General features: G+C 41.3%; 1 protein-coding gene across 3 annotated transcripts; it reads left to right on the forward strand.

Moving 5' to 3' along the window:
• The first annotated feature begins 6,446 nt into the window (after positions 1-6,446).
• zdhhc4 (zinc finger DHHC-type palmitoyltransferase 4) lies at positions 6,447-22,824 on the forward strand. Of its 3 annotated transcripts, none has more exons than XM_043711736.1 (8): positions 6,447-6,514; positions 7,377-7,420; positions 8,650-8,834; positions 14,926-14,999; positions 16,915-17,093; positions 18,297-18,422; positions 19,914-20,158; positions 22,410-22,824. In XM_043711736.1, exons 3-8 carry the CDS (start codon positions 8,712-8,714, stop codon positions 22,680-22,682), a joined length of 1,020 nt encoding a protein of 339 aa, XP_043567671.1. In that variant the 5' UTR covers positions 6,447-6,514; positions 7,377-7,420; positions 8,650-8,711; the 3' UTR covers positions 22,683-22,824. The 3 variants fall into 3 exon arrangements, with proteins under 3 accessions (XP_043567671.1, XP_043567673.1, XP_043567672.1); XM_043711738.1 differs by having other exon boundaries at positions 19,914-20,098; XM_043711737.1 differs by lacking the exon at positions 6,447-6,514 and adding an exon at positions 6,713-6,752.

The following is a 22,824-nucleotide window of genomic DNA, read 5'->3' on the forward strand; positions in this document are numbered from 1 at the left end:
CTTTTTACTCTCCACCATAAAATACCTAAGGCAGATGATGAATGGAAAGCTCACCAATATGTGAATCGCTACGGGACAAAAATTAGAGGAAGAACAAGACTTGCATGATTTCTTCCATTAACAAACCTGGTGGTCTAGGTTGATGGGAGGCCTTATTGCTGGTTGGGGTGTTGAGATGGCCCTAGATCAGAGAGGTGACCCTGCGTACGACATTGAGAAACTTGCCAACTCAGCTTCCCACGCGTTGAAACTAATGAATAAAAAATTACAGGAGATCTGGGTGATGACGCTTCAGGATCAATTAATGCTAGATTTCCTCCTTGCTAAAGAAGGAGGCACTTGTTCTTTCATTTGCCCACAACATTGCACCTACACAGACAACTTCTCAAAGACATTGCATATGACACAGATGTCGTCAACAAAACGTGTCAAGACGCAGGGAAGATACCTGCCCCACCATCATCCGACTCATGTGGATGGAGTCTTACCCGCTGGCTATGGTCACTGTGCAGATGATTCATGTGGGGCGTACTGATAATTCTTGTTCTCATCCTAGGAATATACATGGGTGTCCGCTTATGCATGAAATGGACATGCATTGTTTTTTGCCTAAGCCAAAGAAGAAGCTTGTTAATCGAGCTTTGTTCATTCCTGTATCTCCATGTCCAAACTTTTATGCTGAAATCAGGTATCTTTCCGACTCTGCTCCTCTGAACGACAACTCACCAGAAGAGGTGCTCAACTTGTTGAAAATACAAATGGACTGAATGGATCAATTGTAATTGTATACGTGGTATTGTTATCATGAAATGACAAAAGGAGGGAATGAGAAAGCGTGTAGCCTTAGATGTGACACATTTGCTGCAGAGAGTGCGGGAAAGTGATTGTTCAGAAAATTGGGGACATCTGTTCTTAGTGTCAATGGATTGGTGTAAATAAGGTCATAGAGTTGTCCAGCACGGAAACAGATCCTTCAGTCCAACTCGTCCATGCCGACCAGATATCCCAATGCCAATCGAGTCCCACCTGCCAGCACCCAGCCCATATCCCTCCAAACCATTTCTATTCATATACCCATCCAAATGCCTTTTAAATGTTGCAATTGTACCAGCCTCCACCACTTCCTCTGGCAGCTCATTCCATACATGTACCACCCTCTGAGTGAAAAGGTTATATCTTTCCCCTCTCACCCTAAACCTATGCCCTCTAGTTCTGGACTCCCCCACCCCGGGGAAGAGATTTTGTCTATTTATCTATCCATGCCCCTCATGATTTTATAAACCTCTATAAGGTCACCCCTCAGCCTCCGATGCTCCAGGGAAAACAGCCCTAGCCTATTCAACCTCTCCCTATAGCTCGAGTCCTCCAAGCCTGGCAAAATCCTTGTAAATCTTTTCTGAACCCTTTCAGGTTTCAGAACATTCTTCCGATAGGAAGGAGACCAGAATTGCACACAATATTCCAACAGTGGCCTAACCAATGGCCTGTACAGCCGCAACTCCTGTACTCAATACTCTGACCAATAAAGGAAAGCATACCAAACACTTTCTTCACTATCCTATCTACCTGTGACTCCACTTTCAAGGCACTATGAACCTGCATCCAAGGTCTCTTTGTTCAGCAACATTCCCTAGGACCTTAATATTAAGTGTATAAATCCTGCTAAGATTTGCTTTCCCAAAATGCAGCATCTCACATTTATCTAAATTAAACTCCATCTACCATTTCTCAACTCATTGGCCCATTTGATCTAGATCCTGTTGTAATCTGAGGTAACATTCTACACCTCCAATTTTGGTGTCATTTGCAAACTTACTAACCATACCTCTTATGCTCACATTTAAATCATTTACATAAATGATGAAAAATAGTGGACCCAGCACCGATCCTTGTGGCACTCCACTGGTCACAGGCCTCCAGTCTGAAACACAATCCTCCACCACCACCCTCTGTCTTCTACCTTTGAGCCAGTTCTGTATCCAAATGGCTTGTTCTCCCTGTATTCCATGAGTTCTAACTTTGCTCACCAGTCTCCCATGGGGAACCTTGTCGAACACCTTACTGAAATCCATATAGATCATGTCCATCGCTCTGCCCTCATCAATCCGTTTGTTACTTCTTCAAAAAACTCAATCAAGTTTTTGAGACATGATTTCCCTCGCACAAAGCCATGTTGACTATGCCTAATCAGTCCTTGCCTTTCCGAATACATGTACATCCTGTCCCTCAGGAATCCCTCCAACAACTTGTCCACCACTGAGGTCAGGCTCACTAGTCTATAGTTCCCTGATTTGCCCTTACCATCCTTCTATAACAGTGGCACAACGATAGCCAACCTTCAGTCTTCCAACACCTCACCTGTGACTATCGATGATACAAATATCTCAACAAGGAGCCCAGCAATCACTTCTCTAGTTTCCCACAGAGTTCTAGGGTCCACCTGATCAGGTCCTGGGGATTTATTCACATCTATGTGTTTCAAGACATCCAGCACTTTCTCCTCTGTAACATGGACATTTTTTTAAAGATGTCACCATCTATTTCCCTACATTCTATATCTTCCATGTCCTTTTCCACAGTAAACACAGATGCAAAATACTTGTTTAGTATCTCCCCCATCTCCTGTGACTCTACACAAAGGCTATCTTGCAGATTTTTGAGCGATCCTATTCTCACCCTAGTTACCCTTAACATATTTCTAAAAACCATTTGGATTCTCCTGAACTCTATTTGCAAAAGCTATCTCATGGGCCCTTTTTGCCTTCCTGATTTCCCTCTTAAGTATACTCTTACTGCCTTTTTACTCTTCTAAGGATTCATTCGATCTATCTTGTCTGTACTTGACATATGCTTCCTTCTTTTTCTTAACCAGCATTCCTTACACCTACCAGCCTTTCCTTTCATCCTAACAGGAATATACTGTCTCTGGACTCTCGTTATCTAATTTCTGAAGGCTTCCCATTTTCCAGCCATCCCTTTACCTGCAAACATCTGCCCCCAATCAATTTTTGAAAGTTCTTGCCTAATATTGTCAAAATTAGCCTTCCTGCAATTTAGAACTTTAACTTTTAGATCTGGTCCATCCTTTTCCATCACTATTTTAAAACTAATAAAATTAAGGTCACTGGCCCCAAAGTGCTCCCCAACTGACACCTCAGTCACCTGCCCTGCCTTATTTCCACATATTGAATCAGAAAATTCCTCTCCATCTGAACCTTTAACACTATGGCAGTCCCAGTCTATGTTTGGAAAGTTAAAATCCGCAACCATAACCACCCTATTATTCTTACAGATAACTGAGATCTCCTTACAAATGTGTTTCTCAATTTCCCTCTGACTATTAGGGTGTCTATAATACAATCCCAATGAGATGATCATCCATTTCTTATTTCTCAGTTTAACACAAATAACTTCTCTGGATGTATTTCCGGGAATAACATTTGTTCATTTGTGTAATGTGTGGCAGTACTTCCTTCTCACGCCAGAGGCTGGAGGCACACATATTTCACATTAGGGTGTCCCATAACTAAATTGCTGGTTTATATCAAAGACTCTTAACAAAACTCATACCCAATAGGAAAAAAAAACTTTGTAATTTAATAAGCTGAGTGGAATATGCATGTAATAGAACAAACCTGATACATTTGCATGTATACCACACTGAGCAGATTTGAATTTATGAAGCTCAGCTCTCTCATCTTGACTGCTCCGAGAAGTAAATGTCTCATTACCCTTACAGGCTAGGAAAACAGGAAGGCTGAAAGTTTGAAGATGTTCATGTGTGAATGAGAAAGAGAAAACATTCTTTTGTAAATTACATTCACTGGCTGAAGGGTTCAAGGGACAGAGAGAGAGAGAGAGAGAGATAGAGAGAGAAAGAAGGAAAGATTAATCCTTATGGTCTGATTTAAGTGAACACTGGCTTGTCATGAATTGAATGTTTTCATTCTGGGAATCTAAAATAATTTTAAAAGAAAAAGCCATTTTGTAGGACAATGATACTAGACATGATGTCTGAGCAAGTTACCTCATGGTGTTTAGTTTAGACTAATTCCTCGTTATGATGTACTGTTAAAAGGCAAGGTTATGTAGCCAAAGCAATTGGCCGTTTGGGGCATTGCTGGATCAAGGTTTCCCACTTTGATGTGTATGTAGCTTAATTAGTCAAGCATATGATGACACGGTGGCTAGCATTGCTGCCTCACAGCACCAGGGTTCAATTCCCACCTCAGGTGACTGACTGTGTGGAGTTTGCACATTCTCCCTGTGTCTGCGTGGGTTTCCTCCGGGTGCTCTGGTTTACTCCCACAGTCCAAAGATGTGCAGGTCAGGTGAATTGGCCATGCTAAATTGCCTGTAGTGTTAGGTGAAGGGGTATGGGTGGGTTGCGGGTCGGTGTGAACTTGCTGGGCCGAAGGGCCTGTGTATGTTAGGTGAAGGGGTATGGGTGGGTTACGGGTCGGTGTGGACTTGTTGGGCCGAAGGACCTGTTTCCACACTAAGTAATCTAATCTATACTCAGACCTGTCAATGAGTTTCTCTTCCTCTGCAAACTTTTGCCATTTTATTGCTGCTTATCTGATTAAGGACATGTGGCGTTTTTGTAATTTTAGTACCAATTTCTGTATAAAGATAGCTTGTTTGCAACAATAAGGGGATAGCCTGACAGAGATCTTAGGGGTAAGATCTACTCTGCTACTCTGCTCAAGGTTTTAGAACCTTAGTTCAAGTCTGGCTTGCAGGTATTTATGTTATAGTGTAACATTGGTGCCAACGGTAAATAAAGATGTTGGTTCTGTTCGCCGAGCTGGGAATTTGTGTTGCAGACGTTTCATCCCCTGTCTAGGTGACATCCTCAGTGCTTGGGAGCCTCCTGTGAAGCGCTTCTGTGATCTTTCCTCCGGCATTTGTAGTGGTTTGAATCTGCCGCTTCCGGTTGTCTGTTCCAGCTGTCCGCTGCAGTGGTCGGTATATTGGGTCCAGGTCGATGTGCTTATTGATTGAATCTGTGGATGAGTGCCATGCCTCTAGGAATTCCCTGGCTGTTCTCTGTTTGGCTTGTCTTATAATAGTAGTGTTGTCCCAGTCGAATTCATGTTGCATGTGTGGCTACTAAGGATAGCTGTCGTGTCGTTTCGTGGCTAGTTGGTGTTCATGGATGCGGATCATTAGCTGTCTTCCTATAAAGATAATAATTTAAACTAAATTGTCTATATATATATTCCAGACTACCACAGAGTATGATCTCTGGGATGAACCAAGAGTGGCTACAGGTCAAGACCATCAGGGATTCCCTGAGCTATCTCAAATCGGTTCTTTTAACACTGTAGCTCAGCAAAAATCTCAATCAATTCAGTGTAGATGATCAGACTTAGTTTAGTCAGGAGATGACTGTCACAGTAAAATCTTAAAACACAAAACCTTGTTGCACAATTCGTTGAGTAGGAAATTCAGTTATCTTATTAAAAATTATTGTCTGTGGGAATTATAACAATAGGGAGAAAGCTGTAGGTTTCAGGAAGAAATCACTGAATTGGTGGGCAGAAAATCGGAGAGGAAACACAGTCAAGAGAAATGTGACATTATACATTTGGTGGGCACAAGACAGAAGGTACATGATAAATGAAAGGATATAGAGACATGCAGAGGAACCTTGGAATGTATAACCACAGAGGCCTGGAGATAGTGGATCAAGTAGATAAAATGCTTAATAAGGCTTATGGTTTCTTTATTAGCCAAAGGACAGAAAACAAAAGCAGGGACATTTTAGCATGACTGTATGAGATCCTAATACAAGAATACGGTTTACATCTATGGCATTGCCTCAGCAGGAAAGATGATTGAATAAGGAAAGGTACAAAGGAGATTTAGAAGAATAGAACTACAAAGGAAGAATTTTACTTATGAAGAAACATTGGATAGGTTGATGTGTTTTTTTTGTAACACGCAGAGGCTGAAGGGATATTTAATCCAGGGCATAAAATTGCAAGGAGCCCCCAATGAATGAGTACAAATTTCTTTTAACAAAGAGATCAATAAGCAGGGAGCTGAGGTTTTAAAAATTATTAGACGATTAGAGGCTCGATCACTTGAATCTCTTTGGATGTACAAAGATTGTAAAGTGGGACAAGGTTGAACACAAATAAAATCTGTGGAGCAGCGCTCCGAAAGCTAGTACAGTGCTTCCAAATTAACCTGTTGGGCTATAACCTGGTGTTCTGTGATGTTTAAATTAGTATTAAAAGCGGAACATGCTATTCTCTTTTAAACACGTCAGCAGGTCAGTGTATCAGACTTTACTGAAAGCTGGCGCCTGTCTCTCACTCCTCACAACATCCCAAGTCGCGCGCCTCCCGGCGCCAGTTTACCACCGCGCATGCGCCGCCGGGCTCGCGCGGGCCAGCCAATCAGCCGGCTGAGCCGGTCACCATGGAGACCGTTTGAGTGACATCGTCCACATTTCCGGTACGGCCTCCCTACCCCGATTCATTGACATGTGAAGGAATCTCAGTTGGTAAGGAGCACAGGGCAGTGATGGCGCCTGGGGATGGGGGAAGAGGGACACATGGGGGAAGGGAGTGGGATAGGAGGGAGAGAGTGGGTGGAGACGGTGTGGGGTTGGATTTGTTGGGTTGTGGGCAGAGCGGTCAGCGGATGGGCTGAGATGGAGTAGAATTGCCTACCTCAGAGGATGGTTTGGAGACTACCTCAGAGGGTCAGTCCAGATCTCAAGTGCCTCACGAAATGAAAGGGTAAGGAAAGAAAGTGAGAGAGTGGAATTGAAGTCCAGGGTTGGCCACCATAGAGTGGGAAAAATGAGCCACAGAATCATCTGAGGAAGGGTCACCTGAGCCAAAACGTTAACTCTGATTTCTGTCCTCAGAGGCTGCCAGACCTGCTGAGCTTTTCCAGCAATTTCTACTTTTGTTTTTAACCTTGTGTTTGTTTTTGCGTGAGTGAAGGGAAAGTTAGTGGGCAGGATGCAGATCTGGAGGGGCAAGGATACCTTGAGTTTGCAGATAAGTGGATGGAAGAAGGTGGGGATGAGGAAAATGGGAGTCAGAGGGACAAATAAGCAACAGGTGAGAAGCGGGGCAAGATTTTATTTTAATGAAATGTGGGCTTTGCTGACTAGCAAGCATTCATTGCTTATGCCTAATTCTTCTTTGGAAGGTGGTCGTGAGTTGCCTTTTTAAACCATGGTGGTGTATGCAGTATAGATACACCCACAGTATTGTTAGCAAGGAAGTTGCAAAACTTTCATCCAGCAATGGTGAACCAAAGGAGATGTAGTTTTAAGTCTGGGCAGTGTGGGATTGGGGAGGAAACTTCCAGGTAAAAGTATTCTCTTGCACTTTCTATCGTTGTCCGTCTAGGTGGTGGAATTCACGGGTCAGGAGATGTTGCTGGAGGAGCTTTGGTGAGTTGCTCATTGCATCTGTAGATGATACGTATTACTGCACATGTCAGTGGTGAAAAGAGTAAATATTTAAGGCTTGCTTTGTCCCAGATGGTGTTGAGCTTCTTAAGTGTTGTTGGAGCAGCACTTACCAGGCAATTGTAGAGTATCAGACTCTTGGCGTGCATCTTGTAGATTGTGGACACACTTTGGAGTGGACACACGATAAGTTACATGCCACAGAATTTCACCCTTGACCTGATCATATACCTAGAATGTTTATACGATGGTCCCCTTAAGTTTCTGGTCAATGGTAATACTCAGGTTGTTGATGATAGCATTTGTAACATTAAGGAAGTAACTAAGTTAGTGAAATTATGGTATTGATTACTTTGAAACTTAATTAATAAAAATAAAATCTACAGCATTTGAAAAAGTATCAAGAAGCAAGTGAGCAAACACTGTAAAGCAGCACAGAACTCATCAGGACCTTGAAAGCCTGTTGAAGAATAGCCAAACACCTGTAACACAAACCAGACTGACTACGAGTGAACCACAAGCATTCATAAAAAGACAGTTGTAGAGCAAAGCTCCTCAGCTCAATAGCCCTGAAAATTTCTCATTTTCTGCATTCAAAATAATGGTTTTGGTTCTTTAATCTCCGGTAGAATCACTGCTTAGCCATGCCAATGTATCCCCAAGCTAGCTATACTTGCATGAACATATATATTCTCCAGGATATGCGATATTTGCTCCATGTTATTCAAACATAAATCTTCTGATGATTTTCTACGAGCTTATCTGTAGAAACGTGAAATGTATTGATAGTTTCTGTGTGTAAGCCATCGAGCTAACGCGACCGGTTAAGCTCCAGTATGGTTGCACATATGCAACTCCTAGCAGTCCTTGTATTTAATGCTTCAGCTGATTATACTAGAGCATACAGTATGGAATATCTTAAAGATAGTTGAAGTGAATGTATTATTATTTATCTAAAACCATGTTTTGATAATTTGGAACAACACAAAATTAATGATGGATAATTGGATAATTTCAAATGATATAGACTGAAATGATAATTCCAGCACAGGTTTCTAGATCAGCTATTCATGACTTAATCTCTCTCTTGTCTCTGTTTTTAATTTATAATGGAAAATACACCTTGTGAATCATCAGTCCCAATCTTTGAAGGTTCTAATAAAATGCAACAGTAAATCAACAATTTTGATCTGGTTTGTTCTGTCTCTCAGGTGCTGACTTTCAAGAACTGAACAAATCCTGGCCTTGACACAGTTATATTTTGGGCACGGAGATGGATTTCCTTATTCTGTTTCTCATTTACTTGGCTGTTTGTCTCTTCTGCATGGTGGTTGCCATCAAATTCTCAAGGCAAAGTCAGGAATGTTTCACAAGGATCTCGCACTACATCACTCTGGTAACTGCAGCTTATTAGGAATGTATTTCCTTTCCAGGTCAGTTTTGAACCAGCTGATCTCATCAACGGGAGCCAAAGTGCGAAATCTGGGCTGTCCATTTCCAGAACTGGTAAAAGGGAAATAACAAGGGTTCCTGGCACTGATCACGATCAAGTGACCTATGCTGGAAAGTAAAAAAGATAAGAATTGGAAGTACTTAGCAGGGCTGGCAGCATCTGTGGAGAAAGAAATAAAGTTAACATTTCAGGTTGATAATGTTTGCTCATAATTCATAAAATTGACTGCTTGGCTGTGACTAAATATTTGCTGAATTGAAATAAACATCTTGAAACAGTGAATAGAGATTGAATAGGATTGTAGGTAGTAGACTGAACTGTTGTGAGATGCAGTCAGTTGTTGCTTATGGACCAAACAGCAGAAATTCTTCGTAAAACGAGTGCAGTTTTATTTTTCAGTTGGATCCCATTCTCCAGTTTGCCTGTGGGCAGATTTTCTTTTGGGTATAGATAGTGTTGATGTACTTTATTTTCCTGTAACTCTTCTTTTTCTGTCTATTGTATTTGTCATTCATTTCTTCCATTTAATTCTTATGATTCTGCTCCCAATTATGGAGCCTGATGCAATCACTATATTTAAAGGTGAACAGGATAAGTAAAACATAATGCAGCAAAGAAACAAGACATTTAGTCCAACTGGCCAATGCTGTCCTAATGCCCCATAACAGCCTCATCATTCAGCACATTATGCTATTGGAGTTCAATAGGCTTTGATTCCTTTCTTCCCTTGACGTTTTTATCTAGATTCCCCTGGATGTATCTATCCTATTTGCCTCAACTCCATTTAATAGTGAGTTTCTCATTCTAACTACTTCTGAGTAATAAAGCTTCTCCTGAATTTCTTATTGGATTTATTAGTGATTGCCATATACTATGGTCCATCTTCTAGAATTGTGTGAAGTTAAAGAAAAGATTTCAGAAACATATCAAAATCTGTGCAGAAAGAGTTACGACAATGGAATGCACACAGCCTCTCAGACTTCCTTTTATATTCTACAATATTGATTGTAACAGACTGTGCACAGAGTGAATATTTGGGGAATAAGATCCTGAATCAACTAAAGCAATTTGATTCTCTTGGTTTGCATGAGAAGATCCCTTACTTAGCCTCCTGCATGTTGCTCTTATCGTCCCGCTTCCCCTCCTCAGTCAAAGCAAAACGCTCAGAGACACAGTATAGTTTTACCTCCTTCATCTTTATTCCAGGCCCTGGAGGGAGAGAGAATGATCGCCCATGTGCACAGGGACATGAGTTTACTGTTTTCTCTGAACTATATAGTCATTTTACATGGAGGAGCATCAAGATAAGGCAACATACATATTAATTGGGTGACCATTACAATCAATGAGTATTAATAGCAGAGGCCAAGCCCTTTACAATTGTACGACAAATGTTCTTAACCTTGTTAACTGGATTCATACAATGGATACTTTTCCTCTTGTTAGCTGACCTTGCATACTGAATGCTTCCAATATTGTTAAATGGCTGTACATAATGATTGCTTTTCCACCTTGTTAACCCATACCCTTGCCTCCAGCATGCCATAGTTAGTTGTAAGTTCTTACCTGATCTGAGTCATGCTCAGCTGAACCTCTTTCCCTGCCTGCTTCTCCCTATACACATTTTCATTCCCTCCTTTTATCATTTCATGATAACCACCCAGATGGCACTACCAGCTTTCACAAGACTGACAGCCAGTATTTAAGCAAGGTATTGACACACAACATACAATGATTATAACAACAAAAATTACTAATCCTTTACAGTAGTTAAAATTTGAAGAATCTTCCTATATCGAAAAAAGGTTCACCAGTAAAGTTCTTAAGCCACAGTCCTTTGTGACCACTCCATGCCCTCCAAGTCGAGTGGAAACGAGCCAGTTCTCCAAAATCCCTTTAGTAAAATCCCACCTGGAAACAAAATTCAGTCTGTTCTTGCATCACTCCTTGGAGAAGTATGATTCTTTGGATAAGGGCAGTTAAGTACTTCACAAAACTGATGAGACTTCCGACCTTACAGAAGTGTTTCAGATAGAGGATACCAGCGCACCTGAGTGTGCAGTGCAGCAGCTACAACTGCAGCTACAGCAGCAGGCTTGGTGAATGCAGCATGCTTTGTTGATTCTGCTCCCACTCTGCTGTTCAAATGTAACAAAGCCAACTGGCTGTTGTGATGTTGCTTGATCAGTGAACCATCATTTCCCTTAAATGATTGAAAGTGATTAAACTCACGTGGTTTAATGTCCATAGGAAGGCCACTGTCAAAAAGTGTACGGACCTCCTCTTCACTGTTGCTAGCTTCTTCACTCTTCATGCTCATGACTGGGGAGCTGATTGAATCCATTGGATCAGGTTGTGGAGGGGTGGGCAGTGGTCTGAAGGCATGCTTTACCTGTGAATGGAGAAACTCTAGAGACAATGTTAACTGCTGAAAGTATCTTTGTATTTCCTCTCTCATTCCGTCCGGGCCAAAATGGTTATCAGTATGAAGACAGTCACACATTTAACTACACTAAATTGTGTCTGCCTATTTCAACATTCTTTGAATTCTTAAAGTCTGTTACTCTGTTCACTATTTACGACATTATCAAGTTTTATACAATCCATAAACTTCTAAACTGTACTGCTTAAACAATTCAGGGAGAAAGTGAGGTCTGCAGATGCTGGAGATCAAAGCTGAAACTTTATTGCTGGAACAGCACAGCAGGTCAGGCAGCATCCAGGGAACAGAAGATTCCTGAAGAAGGGCATGTGCCCGAAACGTCGAATCTTCTGTTCCCTGGATGCTGCCTGACCTGCTGTGCTGTTCCAGCAATAAAGTTTCTGCTTAAACAATTCAGTCAATTATAAACAACAATCAGTGGTCCTAAAATCAAACCCTCGGGCACCTCATTCAGGTTATTCAAAAGTTATTTTCCTCTAACAAAGTGATACTTGGCTAATGTGAAACCTATCGGGAAAATATTTCCAAAATCTAGAACAGCCAAAAAAACAACAAAATATTTCCTGTGCTTTAGTAATTGAAGAGGCAGTTTCAGTTCAGATTTAAATCTCAAACATTCATGGGAAACAAATGCTGAATATTTTAAAAGATGTTCTCCTAATGAAATTTCCCAAATAAAACAGTCGAAATTACAGTGGCAACTTTGGTACAGATCAACATTCTTTGAATTTGCAATATGAAAGGGGCCAATGAAGTCTTAACAATAATTAACAGAATTGAAACAGCTCAGCTTCAAGTTCTCTAAAGTCTTAAAACATTAAACTCAAAATGCACTCTTCTTTTTGTGAACAGTCTGCATTAAAAATACAGCAGCAAAGATATTATAATACAATACTCTGATCTGGTTAAAGCATGACCACAGACCCAACTGTTCCTTTTTAAACAGGTACTGTAGAATTTCAAACACAGCTCAAGGCACTCAATCAATTTGTTTTAAGGTTACACATTTGATAATTTTAAGAAGGACATAATGTTGTACAATTTCAATGTAGAAACAAAATCTGCCCCACTACACAACCTACAAAACACATTGAATTGAGATCCTGATTCAAACAAGGCAAAACAGTTACTTAAAAGGAACCAATATTTTAACAAACCAAAATGTTTAAACATCAAACACACTCAGCATGGCGCAATTTACATTGAAACTTTCCTTTTTCAACCCAAGTATTAGTACAACCTTAATTTCAGTGTTTCTTGGTTTTTTTTCCTCCTCTCACTGAAGTAACACTTATAAAAAGAGAAGGTCCTCGCAGTGGACCACATGGTGCTGCAATCCAAACCACTCTCTTCCCCCCAGGACAAAGACTCACAGAGCCTCAAATTTCGCCACTAGGGAACTTTAATCCCTTTCTCACTTTACTTCTCACTGGGGCTCGAACCCCAATTAAATACCGAGAACCCGAATCCAACTTAAACACAGAGAACCCGAACCCCAGTTAAACACAGAGAGCTGGAACCTCATTCAAACACAGAGAGCTCAAACCTCGCTTAAACACAGAGAGCTTGCACCTTGCTTAAACACAGGCAGCTCGAACCCCAGCGCAGCCCAGGACTTGAACGTCAATTACCCACCCAGGGGACTCGAACCACAATCACGCCCACCCCAGGGGATTTGAAGTCCAGTATGGCGCAGAGGACTTAAACCTCAATCACACTCACCCCAAGGGACTTGAACCTCAATCACACTCCCTCCCCCCAATGCAATGCAGAGGACTCGAACTTCTGCCTGCCAGCGCGCTTGCGAAACTGTGTCTCTTGATTGAACGAATGACCATTCAAGGAATCCATAGATTAGAAAGTGATCAAGCGAGGGGACCATCTCTGGCACACAGGATTATCGAGAGGGACCAAGGTTTAAAATCTTACCTTGTGGGCCCATCCATCTAGAGTCACTGATGATCCGCGTGGCTGCTGACACTGTCCAATCGTAACTATTCATTTGGAACCTGCCGACCACACCAATATTATCATTCTGTTTCCCCCTAAGTCAAAGCAAAATACTCAGAGACACAATATAGTTTTACCTGCTTCATCTTTATTCCAGGCCCTGGAAAGAGAGAGAACAATTGCCCATGTACACAGGGTCATGGGTTCCCAGTCTTCTCTGGAACAGCAGTTTCTCAATGAACTATATACTAATTTTATAGGGAGGAGCATCCAGATAAGTCAACTTACATATTGATTGGGTGACCATTACAATCAACGAGTATCAATAGCAGTGACCAAGCCCTTTACTGTTATACAATGAATATTCTTAACCTTGTTAACTGGATTCATATAATGGATACTTTCCCCCTTGTTAGCTGACCTTGCATACTGAATGCTTCCAATATTGTTAAATGGCTTGACATACTGACTGTTTTTCCACCTTGTTAATCCATTACCCTTGACTCCAGCACCCCATCGTTAACTGTAAGTTCTTATCTGATCTGAGTCATGCTCAGCTGAATCTCCTCTTTCACAAAACTCAAAACTTAACTCTTTCCCTGCCTCCTTCTATCCTGTACACATTCTCACTCTCTAAACAGCTTAAAATTTTGGTATCTGGTCAAAACTCCAACTGGATATATTGTTTTTCTTTTTTATGTGTTCATGCCTTCCCAGATTGCCCTTTTGAAAGTAATAAGCCGTGTCTTGAACTGCTGCAGTCTTTGTAGTATAGCCATACCTATATTTCTGTTGGTATGGAGTCTCAGGATTTTGCCTCATTGATGATCCATGATTGACAGCATATTTCGAAGTCTGGATGGTCTATCACCTTGGAAAACAACTTCCACACTCTCCTGTTTTTGTTCACCTGCTACTGTTGCCCTTCAAGGCAGCAGAGGTCACGGGTTTAGATGGTAAGCTCAGTGCTGCTCCTATGAAGCTTTCCTGTACTTCTCATTGGAGTGGCTCAGTCACATGACTTACTGAAAAGAGTAAAGTGAGGAATAAGCCTGGCCTTGAGATTACACATTGTGGTGGAATATAATTCAGTTTTTGATGGCCCACTGTGCCTCAGGGATACATAGTTTGAACAGCTAGATTCTTCTGATGCTATCTCATTTAGCATAAGGTTCTTGCTACACGACACAAAGGAACATGTCCTCCAGTGTGAAGACAGAACTTTGACTTCATGAGGATTGTGCTGTGATCATTCCTAGAATGCTGTCATGGACAAATCCATCTGTAACAAATAGATTGGTGAAGCCAAGGGTTTTCCCTCCTTGTTAGTTCACAATAATCAGTGGTGAAATAATTATTTTGTAACTCTCAACAAATAAAGAATGATTTGAGCAAAAGATGGACTGGGGTAGTAATAGTGGAATACAAATAAATCATAGACTTTGAAAAAGTATTTTATAACTGTCTTCACAGGGTTGAAGTTCTGAAAAGCAGAGTTAAAAGGGATAGAGGAACTTAACACACTTACTAAACACAGAGAAAAAGTATTATGTAAATTAATTGGCCAACAAATCCCTGGACCTGATCATCTGCAAGTCCCTTCTCTCTTTCTCATGCCTGTTTTCTTTCTATCATTAATAGGTGATTGGACCAGTGATTCCTCGATGGTTACAGTTAGCAGTACAGCTTACTTTACATAGGTTCGTCCACCAGAGGTAAGTGAGGACATTCTGAAATCATCTGCACGTATCTATCCTCGATCAGTAGGTCACAGCTGGCAGTGAATTACAGTCTGCTTATTGCAGTACTACAGTCAGTTGAGGCTATGGATGACTGGTTGGTTGAATCAGTTGGGTGTCAATTTTAAGAATTTTATACATTTTCATCACATCCTCCACTCACCGCACCTAATGAATAGTTTTCCAATGAGCTACTTCAATGAATAATGCCAACTGTGGGCAGGTTGATAGAACTCACCTCTAAGTCACAGAATTGAATTCAAATTCCACACTGGAGCTTGAGTGAAAAAGCATGGCTTACACTCCAGTGTGGCACTGAGGGAGTGCTGTACAATCTTTTGATAAAGTCATTAAATCAAAGTCCTACCTGCTTGATGGATGTAAAGATTCCATAGTACCACTTTGAAAAAGAGCAAATAAGTTAACCCCAGTGCTTGGCTAATTGAGAGTCGTGAACATAGCGTTCATCACGTAAACCAGCCTCCCAGCTGTTGACTTCATCTGTACTTCTCGCGGCATCAGGAAAACAACCAACATAATCAAAGCCCCCTCTCTCCCAGTTATACCTTCTTCCACCCTCTCCCATTGGGCAGAAGAGAAAGAAGTTTGAGTACACTTCCAAACAGATTCAAGAACAGCTTCTTCCCCACTGGTATCAGACTTTTAAATGGACCTCTTTAATGTTAATGTTAAACTCTCTACACCTTCTCAGTAGCTGTAACACTGTATCCTACACTCTATTCTGTTATCCTGATGCATTTGTATAGTACGACCTGCCTGTAAAGCATGTAAGACTTTTCATAGTACCTTGGTACACGTGATAGTAATAAATCAAACCAAATCAATACTTATCCCTTAATCAATATCCTAAATATAAATAACCTAGTCATTATCAAATTAACATTTGCGCAACTTTGTTGTACATAGGTAGGAAACATAACTATCAATCTAATTGTTTCTGTACTTTGGAGTGACATCATTGTAACGTGATTTGAGATGTCAAATGTATCTGAAAAGCACTACATAAATGCAAATGTTTATTTTTCAAGCTTCTCATTCTAGTTGTATTCTCTCATTGTTTCATGCCATTTAATCTGTGTTACACCTTTTTCATGTTCCAGTATTATTTCATTGATGTGCACTATTCCCACAGTGATCTAACCAATGCATGCAGACATTCCTCATTACCCACTTAATTTTATATTCAGGAACCTATCTATACAAGCCAGGATATCATTTTGGTTTTGTAGCTTTGCACTTAGTATCCCATTGAGAATTTCAACATGAAAAATCTAATTGTACTCTGTTCCAAAATGTGCTTTATTTCATTTATTTGCAACATAGCTACCCACTTTCTTAAAGTTCCTGCATTTTGCTTCACAGTTTGCCACAATCTCTAATTTTGCTATTGTTGTCAAATGTTTGTTTTCCTCACGGCATCTCTATTTATTGAAAACATTAAGCCTTGACAAAAATACTTGTGTTTCTGGAATTCTGGTCAAAACTCTTTATCGGTTTGCATATAGAATTGTCCACAAGGAGTTCAAGAAGTTTTGAACAAGTAGGTTTGCACAATGCAAAAGAAGGATCACCTTGAGCAGAATTCTAACTGGTAGTTCTTTATGAATACAGGAATCCTTTGGCTTTAGAAGAATTGTGATAACCTCTATAAGGCCCATGGGGAATCACTAATTAATCTCCTTGTAGAGCTCGTGGAGGGATGAGTCTGCAGAACTGTCTGCCCTGGGCTGGGACTAACCTATACATGCCATGAGTGTTTTGGTGTTCAGCAATAAACGATGTTCCTTTCCACTCGAGCTTCCTGAATAACTGCGTAACACAATGAAGCAAATCAAGACTCTGATATTTCACTTGTTTCTTCTTTTAACAGGAACTCCTTTTTCCTGGTTTTGCACCTTCTTTTAGAAGTAGCTGTGTATGGAGAGTATTCATGGGAAGTGTATCCTTACTGCACGGAACTGGGATTTGGACATAGTATCCTGTTGCTGCCTTACATCCTGCTGCTCGGGAAGATGTACTTTTTCTATCTATGCTGCTCCAGAGACCCTGGTAAGAGAGAGACTGTTAAAGCAACTAGGAAGACAGATGTGTCAAGTAAATCTACTGTCACCTTTTTTAGCGAACCAAGACTAGTTTTCGCTGGCAGCGGTGGCTCAGTTGGTAGCAGTCATGCCACTGAGTCAAGGATTGTGCGTTCAAATTCTATTTGAAACTTGGGCTGACATTTCAGCTGCCCGGTTAGTAGTGCCGTCTTTCAGATGAGACCAAAGTCCCATATGCCCTCTCAGCTGGACATAAAGGATCTCACAACATTATTTTGAAAAAGAGCAAGGGAATTCTCTCCTCATATCCTGGACAATGTTTATCCTTTAAACAGCATTACTGAAAGTTTCCTAGTCATTATTCCAATCATGTTTGTGGGACCTTGCTGTGTTAATTGGCTGCCATGTCACCAACCTCATAAAAGTAACTGCACTCCAAGAAGTATTAAATTGGTCGCAGTATGTGAAAGGATTATAGAAATAGGAATCTTTTAAGACACTTTCTCTGCCTGCCTTTTGTATCTGTAAAACAATTAGATTGTACATGAGTACAATGTACAAATTAAACATCACCTTCTGAAGATGAGTCATATGAGACTCGATGTAAACTCTGCAGTCTCTCCATGGATTGCTGCCATACTTGCTGAATTTCTCCATCATTTTCTGTGTTTGTTTCTGATATCCAGCATCTACAGTATATTGCTTTTATTCCAGTGAAATATGATTGCAATGTTATATTTGCTATTTATTTAAAATTCTCCAGAGTAGAGACTGTACATTGAGCTCGATCGATTCTGGGAACTTCCTACAGAAAAGCTACCTGATATTGCCAATCTCGTCCTGGCTGCCAGATGGAGCCAGCAGGCACCAACCTCGTGCTTCCCTGAAGAAAGGAGCAGCTGGTTATTCTGAACACACAGCAACCCTCAACAGCCTGGGCAAGGTCAGGGAGTTACAGGCATTATATTATAAATTAGGTCAAACAAAGTAAAAATTGATGCTGGATGTCTGAAATTAAAAACAAAATCCTGGAAATACTGAACAGGTTAGGCAGCATGAGTGGGAAGAGAAACCGAGTTTAGGTCACTGACCTTCCACTAGAAGTAAGTTTTGATTTGTGACAATAATTGCCTTGATTTATTCACGAAATCTGGAGCAATTGATCATTAATTTTTGAGCTCAATTTGAATTTTTTGGTTGATTCTTTTAGGTACGATTTCTCCTTCAAACCATAAGCAGCTGTTGAAGGTGTACACGTATGATGGAATTTTGTATCATCAGGCCCACATCTGCCCTACGTGTGAACTTGCAAAGCCTGCAAGGTCAAAGCACTGCCGTAAGAAATTCACAACACTTTGGGAAAACAGTTCAGTTCGGATTTTTGCTGTGTACTTGCATGTGTCTTGTTTGCTTTCTCCTACCACAGGCTGAGTTCTGCTCTCTAGCCAAGGAACACACATGGCCAGTCAGGTCTTAAAAACGTGAGAGACATCTGACAGTTTGGATCGGCAGTCTCACTATTTACAAACCGTGGCCACTGATAATTGAAAAAAATTCACAAGATTGAGTGAAGTTGCAGGAATTCCTCTTTTTAAACAATGTACAAAACATGCAAATATTTAAAAAGCTTAGTTTCAGATTGGAAATGGTTGAACACAGTGGACAGGGCCGTCAGTGTAGTGGTGGGAAAACAACAGCCTTTTGTATTTTGCACCTTTGAACCAAAGGAGTCAAAAAATGCAACTGATCTACTAATGTCTCGTAATATATATAATAACAAACAGATCCCTCATGGTTCACAGCGGAACCTCGATTATCCGAACGAGGGGGGCACTTTTTCGTTCAGACAATTGATTCAATGCCTCTCATCTGAGTTTTCATGAAGTTTCATTTCTCCTTGCTCTGCCTGCCTTGCTCCCCCTCTCTGTCTCAGGGTTTGTTTCTGAGCAGACACACACTTGTGTGTAAGGAACCTGCACCACTGCTGAAGCCTCCTTTCACCCCCCTCATCTGTACAATGGGATTTACACAGCGAGCAGTTGCTAAATTCACTCCCCATTCAGGAGACTAGGCAGCAGCACATCATGAACAAGTCCCCGTCCCCATATATACCCCTCACCCCCCCCCAACCCTGTCCAATGCCACCCCCCACTCACCATCCAACCCGGCCGCTCCACACACATCCCCCTACCCCGTGTCCTCCCACCCACTCTCTAACCCTCAGCCTCCCATCCAACCCGGCTACCCTGACCCCATCGATCCCCACTCCCCATCCTCCAACCAACCGTCCCGGGGAGTGGGACTGGGCACCAACAGTAAGACTGCTGCTGCCTTTGTGGGGCAAATCTCAAAATAGCACCCGTGCACACACAGCCACACACACAACTTTTTACTGCAACCTTTTGACAACTTCCACCTTTGCCCTGCACTGAACAATGTTGGAGAGATTATCTGGGGAATCGGGGTTTAGGGTACACCCCTGTGTAAAACTCCAGGGAGAGTGTAGGGGGAGAGAGAGAGAGAGGGTGGGAGGTCAGTCATTTGGAGACAGTGCCTGGGCTCCCATCCATGTCCAGGACTGTTCTTGGCTGCATTTCAGTAAGCTGTGTTCATTTTTAATCATTGTAAACAAAAAATGTGGTCAGTGTTGGAAACACCTCTTTGATGTAATGTTTCTATCGGGACCTTGAGATCTTCTTCGGATTGTCCTTATTTTAAGCGGTATTTACAGAACTGCAATAAGAGAAGGTTTGATTCCTCCCGTGTGCTGGATATTAGAAGTACAAGGACCACACAGTCATCTGGTAATGGTTTCCTCCTCCCTCAGGTGTGTGTAACCGGTGCGTCCATCGATTTGACCACCATTGTGTCTGGGTGAATAACTGCATTGGGGCATTAAATATACGTTACTTCCTGTTGTACCTGGTGACGCTGTCTGGAATGGCTGCTGCAGTGGGAACGGTGACTGTAAGGTTCCTTGTCCAGGTGGCACTGCTGTCCAACTTGCATCAGGTGATGTATGTGAATGCTGATGGTGAACATGTGCCTGTCGGTATCCTGTATATAGTCCAGGTAGGGTTCTTCATAACTCTTTAATTCTGCAGAGGATCTGTTTTTTTTTTCAGGATTTTCCAAAACTGAACTGCTGTTGGGATGAACTTCCAGAATCCTTGTACTATAAAAAGATTGTTAGCTGCACAGAATTGGCAAAAAAGCCATATACAGAGGAACCTCAATTATCCCAATGAGATCGACGGGCACTATTTTCTTGGTTAATTGATTATTCAGTTAATTAATTCAATGCCTCTCCTCTGGGGTTCGGAGTTTTCTGAAGTTTCCTTTGTCCTCGCTCTGCCTGCCTTGCACACTCTCTCTGTCTCAGGATTTGTTTCTGAGCAGAGACACACTTGTGTGTAAGGGACCTGCAGCATTGCTCAAGTCTTCCCCCATCAGTTCAATGGAATTGACACAGCGAGCACTTCCTGAGTTTGCTCCCTATACAGGAGACTAGGCAACAGCACAACGAGCGCAAGCCCCTGCCCCCGTTTGCCCCTACCCAAGCCTGCCCCCATGCGCTCCCATCTCCGTCCTCACCCCCCTCTCCAGGGCAGCCAGACAGGACACCAACAGTAAGATTGCTGTTTCCTTTGGGGAGGGGGGGGGGGGCGACTCTCAAAATAGCGAACACACACACACACACCTTTTTCCTGCAATGTTTTGACAGTTTCCACCTTTGCCCTGTACTGGACAATGTTGGAGAGATTATCTGGGGAATCAGGGTTTAGGGTACGCTCCTGTGTAGAACTCCAGGGAAAGTGTGGGGGAGAGAGAGAGAGAGGGCAGGAGGTCAGCCATTTGGAGACAGTGCCTGGACATCGATGTCCAGCACTGTTCTCAGCTGCATTTCAGTAAACTGAATTCATTGTTAATCATTGTAAACAAATGAGCGATCAGTGTTGAAACACCTCATTGATGTAATGTTTCTATCGGGACCTTGAGCTCTTCTTTGGATAATCTGAAATTCGGATAATTGATATTCGGATAATCGAGGTTCCTCTGTACTAGGAAACCGATTTTGGCCTGCAGGAGTAGAACTTCCTTTAAACAAAGTAAAATATCAATCAAATGTCAGAGATAATTTGAAAATAATGGTCCATCTTTCCCTTACGTCCAGGGATCAAACTCGAAATGTCCCATTTTATTTTGTTTCAGAAACTTGTCTTTAACAAATAATTTCACTTGATCCTTCTTGTCATCAGCAGAACAATTTGAGAGGCCTCAATTGTTTTCAAAGTTTAACATTGAACAATAAAACAATAACAGTGAAGCATCATTTTACAATAGTTAATAAACTCCCAATTTCTCAATTAACAGTTTGTGAATAATGCAGAACATTGACACCAGCTTACCCAAATCCTTGTGTTCGATCCACTTGTTTCAGTATTTGCAACACAATCACATTTACTGATCGTTTTGTTACCTGCGCATGGTAATTGAAATATATACTCTTAAGATTAATTCCCAACAATTAATTCTCTTCTAGGCCTCAAAACAATGCAATTCTTCATCTTCCTCAATCATCCTTTATTCTAAAATTCTACAAACTTTTTCTAGCCCAGTTGTTGCATAATTTATTTACTAATTATGTTTTCTTTCCTTATAGCTGCCCGCACTGAGTGTTACTCACGTGTCAGTTGTGAAATAATTAACTTTTGAACTGATCTGTTAAAGCCTCAAGTGAAAAATCCATAACCGTTTGGGTTAAAATTGCTGAGATGTGCTGAGCTCAGGTTCCACTCTGTTAAGCAAGCTGTCACTGGAACACTGTATTGAGTCAGAAGGTCTTTGGGCTCAAGTCTTATTCTAGAAACAAGAGTACAAAATCTAGATTGACACTTCACTGCTGTACTGAGACAGTGCAGCATGATCTAATAAGGCATTAAACCAAGGCCCTGTCTATACAGGTGTGGTCATCAATGAACCCACAGCACAATTCAAACGGAGCATAGGAGTTTTCCTGGTGTCTGCCAAAAACTTCACCTGACCAGATTATCAAATCTTACTTTACCACTGTTTGGATTTTGCTGTAAGCAAATTGACTGCCTCAACTTCTACATCATAACCACAAAAATCCAAAATGATATGGCTTTTCTTGAAGGCATGAAAGGTGTGATATACATGCAAAAAAACTTTTAAAAAACTTTCAATTGTGATGATAATTTTGAGGGTAAGAAACTGCATATAGGATGGGATAGTCTTGTTGCTTACTGATGCTTTCTCTGATTCCACGTCCTTGATAACCAACAGATTGTCTCTTTTGCAGAAACTGTTCCTGACCTTTCCTCGGATCCTTTTCATGCTGGGCTTCACACTCCTCATCTTCTTTCTGCTGGCAGGTTATACTGCATTTCACTTCTATTTGCTGATGACCAATCAGACTTCAAATGAGTGGTACAAACATAAGAACAGTTGCCAGTGCCACATGGACAACAGCAGGCCAGACAAATGCATGCAGGGAAACACCTATCATAGAGGATATCTCAGAAATGTGAAAGAAATCATAAGCCCTGAGACACAACTGAAAAAAGTCAGATAACAGGGACAGAAATGGACATTTGTACACTTTCAGAGAAAGTCTTCTGTTCAATTGTGAAATGGTTTGTAATTTTTTTAAATTGATGCTTTATACCACTTTTTTTTTTAACTGTCTGATTAACACATTAAAATTTAGAATGGGT

The sequence above is a fragment of the Chiloscyllium plagiosum genome, chromosome 21 (assembly GCF_004010195.1).
Source record: "Chiloscyllium plagiosum isolate BGI_BamShark_2017 chromosome 21, ASM401019v2, whole genome shotgun sequence".
NCBI classification, from domain to species: Eukaryota; Metazoa; Chordata; class Chondrichthyes; order Orectolobiformes; family Hemiscylliidae; genus Chiloscyllium; species Chiloscyllium plagiosum.

What these genes read in the sequence shown, in the direction of transcription:
- zdhhc4 (XM_043711736.1), top strand. Translation starts at nt 8,712, where the DNA reads ATGGATTTCCTTATTCTGTTTCTCATTTACTTGGCTGTTTGTCTCTTC. An exon ending in CATAGGTTCGTCCACCAGAG is followed by an intron (nt 15,000 to 16,914) that starts GTAAGTGAGGAC and finishes TTCTTTTAACAG; the next exon opens with GAACTCCTTTTTCCTGGTTT. An exon ending in ATGCTGCTCCAGAGACCCTG is followed by an intron (nt 17,094 to 18,296) that starts GTAAGAGAGAGA and finishes TGATTCTTTTAG; the next exon opens with GTACGATTTCTCCTTCAAAC.